The following is a 5,857-nucleotide window of genomic DNA, read 5'->3' on the forward strand; positions in this document are numbered from 1 at the left end:
CGCGCCGACAGACGCTGGTCGATACTGCACCGGCCGCGCTGCACAGGGATGCAGGGCCTGGCTGCCCCGACGGCCTCATGCCTCCCGGCCCCTTCCCTGCCCGTCCTCCTTCTGCCTGCTTGCTTCTCCCCTTGCTTCGCCCGCCCCGACGCAGCAAAGTAACCTGTGCCCCCATGCAGGAGAGCTGGAAGCATGTGTGTGCATGTGTGTGTACAGGTGTGTGAGCATGTGTACCCTCCACGTAAGCGTATTAAACACCTGCACATGCATATTACCCCTCTGCGTTTGTGCGTGTAATCCCTTTGTGTGTGTTAACTGTGTGTACGTGTTAACTGCATATGCATGTAGGTGCATGTGTTAACCATGTGTGTGTGCATGTGTGTTAACCGTGTGTGCCTGTTAACCCAGGCCAAACTGCTGGGTTTAGGACCAAATCCCCTTTGCTTCCAGAGGGAGCGAGGTTTGTACAGCACCGTGCACCGGAAGAGCTGCTGGAGAGACAGCCTTGCCGCAGGATACGACCCCCAGCTCCACAACAGACCCCCTGGGGGACCCCAGCCAAGCCCCTTCTGCCCTCTAAGCCTCAGTGTCCCCACCTGTGAAATGGGAACCCCACAGTGCTCCCCTCTCCAGGCAGCCTGTCATAAGCACGTACATGTGACACGTACAGCACAGGCCACCTCTAGTCTTGGGGCCAAAACTCCTACAGGGGTAACCAATGAAAGAGGGACTGGGATCCCCAGCATTTAACCCCTGCTTCTCCAGACCGTGCATCATGCTTCCCAAATCCTGCAGGTCTCCCCCTCACTTATGAGCCACTCAGCACCTGTGGGGTCCTGTGTGAAGCCACAGGGTCAGTCCAAAGCAATTCCACTGGGCCGGCCTCCTCTCCCGGAAATGCCAGAATCACACCCATGGGGCCCGATCCTGCAGCATCGGAGAGGTGCCGAGCTGCTGGCTGCAGCCACCAGCCCCTCTGGACGTCTGCTGCAGGGGCAGAACCCAGGCGTCTGGCTCCCAGCCCCACAAACCCAGCCAGGCTCTGCTTCCTGCTCAGCCCCACAGATGTCTCCGGGGATGTTCACGCCCCACCCAAAGCCCCTGGAGCCAAGGTCAGGAGGGGCTTTTTCCACAACCACCCCTGGACTCTGGATCAGGCCTGTAGCAAGGGACCATGACAGAGAAGCAAGGAGCAGCGTGGGGCTCCCAGCTGCCAGCCTGCCTGTCCAGCCCAGCCAATCAGGACAGCTCCCTGGGGGAGATTTGTGTTTTGCATCTCAATTCCAGCTGTGCTCTTCAGCCTCCCCCAAAGTGCAGTGAAGCCTGAGTGTGCTGAGATCCTGAACTGGCAGCTCCCCACAACTGTCCTGCCCCCCACCCCTCCAGGCCTACCTGCTCCCAGCAGCAGCCTTAGGCCAGTCGGTCCCAACTACACTCAGCCAAGCGGCTCCCAGGACTCCTTAACCCACTCCTGGCTGGCTCAAGCCCCATGGGCATTTGCACCCATTTTTTCCCCCAGCACTCACAAATTCCCAGTGCCGCAGATCCCCAATGACCCCATCTCCTCTGGCGAGGGGAGTGGAAATGGAGCAACTGAAACATCCCAGCACTGCCAGGGCCAGTGGGGCTGGAGGGGCAGGCAGCCAGGGGCCCACAGCTCCTCTCACTGCCCCACCGCAGCTGCCCACAGCCCAGCCTGACCCCACTTAGGCCTCAGGGATGGAAAAACTCAGGCCCAGATAGTTAAGGGTTAGACTGGGGGGGAGCAGGGAGCAGCCAGGGGCCTGGGCACTTCCCTACCCCAAGGTCTATGGCAGGGGCAGGCAATTATTTCGGGTGGAGGGCTGCTTACTGAGTTTTGGCAAGCCATTGAGGGCTGCATGATAGGCAGCCGGGGGCAGATAGATATTAATTTTCTAAATTTTTTAGGGTCCCCGCAGGCTGGATAGAATGACCTGGCCGGTCGCATCTGGCCCGCGGGCTGCATTTTGTCCACCCCTGGTCTATGGGGTCAGAGTGATGCCATAGCTGTGATGGGTCAGGAATTATGCAAGGAGCCAGGGTTTCCCTACTGGCATCACGTGGCTGATTTCTACTGGTTCTTACTGGTTTACACAGGAAGAGCCAAGTCTTCTCTGCCTCAGGGAGATGGCAAATCCAGATGTTTGCTGTCACAGCACCCGGCCACTAGGAGGCAGCAGAGCCCCTGGCATAGAGCAAAGGGCTCCTCCAGGGACCAGTGCAAGGGTGGGGAGGGGTGTATTTTCTTGCATACAACACGCTGCCAGATACAAGCTGCACCCTGCTTTCGGCAGGCAGAAGGAAGGAGAAAAGATGGTTCCTCAGTCGCTTTCAGTGATCGCGTAGCAGGAGTTTCTGCTGAGGGGGCAAAGAGAAGAGGGAAAAGGCAAGTACTAGGGTGCCCTACATAGCACACTGTATCTTCACCCCTGCAGAGGGAGATACTGCTAATATTGTGTTTCCACACTTCACACCCCGATTGCTGCAGCTAAAATGTAAAGGGAGGGTGTTGTGTGTATTAGAAGATACAGTAGCTTTCCTTGGGAGGGGGGCAGCTCAGAGCAGGGTGAAGCAGTGTGTGATTCCTCCCCTCCACTTTATTGTGGGATAAAAGTCAAGTGACGCTGTAACAATCACACCGCAGGGCCCCAGCTGGGTGCATTCATCTTGCCGCGCCCTGGGGAGACAGGACAGCACGGTGACCCACATGCTGCTACGGAGGAAGGAACTGCAGCAGGACAAGAGGCTTGCCCAAGGCTGCACGAAGAGGCCATGGCAAAGGGGGCATGAGCCCATGGTCCAGGCTGGTGCCATCATCACTGCGCCACCCTTCCTCTTTCCAGCATGACAGAGAGATGCCAGGACCCAAGCCCTTGGAGCTCTGTGGGTGAAGAGGTGGCTGCCTGGAGCCAGGCCCCTAATTAGCAGTATTAATTAGTGAAGACAAAGGAATGCATGCGATATGACCCACCTGGCTGTCTCTGCCACCCCCCTGCCCTTGACCCATGTTGGGCAGGGGAGCATGTCCCTTGCCCAGCAGGTCCCCATATGACAAGCCACTGGGTCCCTCTGGTGGCAGAGGCAAGGGGACCAGGCCTCAGGATGCCTGGGTGCTATGCCCCCCGCTTTGGTCCCAGTGTGCAGGTTGCTGCCTGGCTCTATGCCTCAGTTTCCCCACCTGTGCATCACAGCTAATGACGCAGAGCTCTGCCCAGGACCCCAGGGGATGCGTTTCCTTGCAGCTGCTCAGTTTGATAGGAGGGATAGGGCTGAGACCAAACAGATTCATCATACAATGCATAAGCAGGAGCCGGTGCCAAAGCGACGCTGCCCCAGCTCTATTGGGGGAGACAAGAGCGACAAGGAGCACAAGACAGCACCTGAAGGGGATTTTATTAGAAAGGGCAGTTTAAAAATCAACAGCCATTCCCCTTAGAGCCGTGGGGCTCCGTGCTGGGCAGAGATCTGTGGCCACAAGTCACAGAGGGGAACAAGATGGCATGGAGGCTCCTCTGCAAGTGACCACCACCAGAGCAAGTCAGCTGTGAACTGGGTGGAGGGAAACAGGCCCCCCTATTTCTGCCCTGGTCCAGAACTGGGACCCTCCAGCTGCAGGCAACATTCAGGCCCGGTGTGTTGCAGCCGAGGATAGAGGTGACGGAGAGTGGCAGGTGGATTTCAGAGAACGGCCACGAATCCAGCTTGTTCACCCACGTCAGACCAGGTCCCCAAATCCCCAAACCCAGCCCAGAGCTCTTGCACAGCTCACTTCTAGACCTAGAGGCTGCAGGCAGCAGGGACCACAGCTCTATTTGGTGTCCGTTTGATGCACAGGACAGCAGCCAGGGGCTTGGGCAAATAAATGAATGATTTCCAGCTGCACTGTGCTAACTGCCGCTATGCACACCCTGGCCTCTACAGTGAATGAGAGGAGCAGTTTGCTGCGGTTCCCAGGGACAAGAGCGGGCACATGGGCAGCGAACACAGAGCAGGCAGAGCCTTGTAGCCAGCTCCTGCCCTTTCCTGCTGTCAAAGAGGCAGCTGAGAAGGAAGCTCCTTGTTCTCCCCTCTCCAAGAGCCCTGTTAACAAGGGGGCTCTGACTGCTCTCTCCTCCCGGGGGTGATACATGGCATAAGGGATGCCAACCTGGGGGGTGACGGGGGGGGAATTAATAAGGTACCAAAATGAACAGTGATACAGGCAAAACTAAGACCCACGTCCCCAGCTACTGTGTGGGTAGCTCAGCAGAGCTGTGCCTGCAGGTTTCAGTACTCATCTGCAAGAAACAGGCAGACAGGAGCAGCTCAGCTTAGCTGTTGTGCCTGTATCTCTGCTGAGTGCAAATCTCATCTGGTCCTGTCCGTCTGTCATGCAGGGGGGTAGAGCCAGCAGGTCCCACACCCCCCCCCCTTCTTCACTCCCCACAAAGCATTGACTAGCACCTGAGGTCACTTTGCCCTGATCACCAGCAGCCCAGTCCGTCCACTGCTCCAGCTTCATGCTGATCCAAGAAGTGCCCGTGTGAGACTAGAGCAGCACAGCTGGGTACCGGGGAAGGAAACAGAGGAGCTGGGGGGTGGAGGGGATTGTGCCCCACTGGCCTTGGAGGCTATGACCCCCATGCTAGCATCCACCAAGGGCACCAAGCTCAGACCCCAGGTCCCTCCTGCCCTTCATGGCAATGAGCCAGGGCATGGACTTCCAGCCCCTCGATGTATAGGTCCTATCCAAGCTACAGTGCCCAAGGCATATTCTCCATGTGGCAGGGGCCCATGCAGAGCAGGGCATGCGGGCAAGAAGCCTCAAGGCAGCTCCAGCTCTTACCAAGGGCCATGCATCCTCCAGTTGGGGGGAGCAGGAAGGGGGCATTGCCCCGCTCCAGTCACATGCCAAGTACCAGGCACCCTTCACTCCAGAGCAAGAGAGCAGCACACAGCCCCCCTGGACAGTCTCTGCCAGGGGGTCAAAATGGGGGCCAAGCGGCCCAGAGACGCAGACCTGCATGTAGCTAAGTGTTCACAGAGGACAGACAATTTGACCGCACACGACCCTTCCAGCACAGCCACCTCAGGCCATGAAGGGGGCAAGGGGGAATCTGCCAAGCCCACCCCATACCAGCCTATGCAAACCCGCCCTCCACGGAGGGTAGTTCTGTATGCATGGGTCCTATCCTACATCGAGGGGGCCACGTTTCGTGGCGTGGCCGGCCAGGGTGCTTAGGATTTATTGAAGGCTGCAAGGACAGCCCAGATCATCTCCATGGCTTGTGCCTTGCCACCCTCCACCTCGGGGTCCATCTCCAGCAGGTCCTTTGAGCGGCTCATGGCCATCTCATACTTGTCGTCAGCCAGCGTGGAGAAGACGTTCTCCAGCACGTCCGAGGAGTGGGCCAGCACCAGCAGGGCCAACGTCCGCCTATCCATGCGGTGCGGGTCGTTCACCCAGCGGTCTAGGACACTCTCCTGCAGCTTCTTGACGAGGCGTTGCTTCTCGGTGGTGTTGGTCACAGGGTGCGTGGTCATGTCAAAGAGCAGGAAGTTCTGCTTCTCCGTGGTGAGGATACCCTTCTCCACCAGGTTCTTGGCGATGCGCTCGCGCACGTTACGCAGCTGGTACTGCAGCTTGAAGGGGTTCCAGGTCTCGCCTGTGGGAAAAGCAGCCAGGGGTGTGGGGGTAAGGGGATGACTCTTTTCTTCTGCACCAAGGCATCAGCCAGATGCAGAGACCAAGCCCACCTCCCACACCTTGCCCAGGCCCCAACTGACCACCACCCTCCATTGAGAGCTCTGTTAATGCACCCCCTGCCTAGCCCCCAGCCATTTCAGCCTGGGACTA

At 58.2% G+C, this 5,857-nt stretch overlaps 1 protein-coding gene across 2 annotated transcripts in view; it reads right to left on the reverse strand.

Annotated features, from left to right (window-relative positions):
* Nucleotides 1–4,801: 4,801 nt before the first annotated feature.
* Nucleotides 4,802–5,857, reverse strand: part of GOLPH3L (golgi phosphoprotein 3 like) — a 15,044-nt gene continuing 13,988 nt past the window's right edge. For both annotated transcript variants that reach the window (XM_006036663.3, XM_006036664.2), the window contains exon 5: nt 4,802–5,666. In XM_006036663.3, coding sequence (XP_006036725.1) covers nt 5,239–5,666 — 428 coding nt within the window. In that variant the 3' untranslated portion in view covers nt 4,802–5,238. The remainder of the gene's footprint in view (nt 5,667–5,857) is intronic.

This window comes from Alligator sinensis, unplaced genomic scaffold (genome assembly GCF_000455745.1).
Source record: "Alligator sinensis unplaced genomic scaffold, ASM45574v1 scaffold838_1, whole genome shotgun sequence".
Classification (NCBI taxonomy): Eukaryota; Metazoa; Chordata; order Crocodylia; family Alligatoridae; genus Alligator; species Alligator sinensis.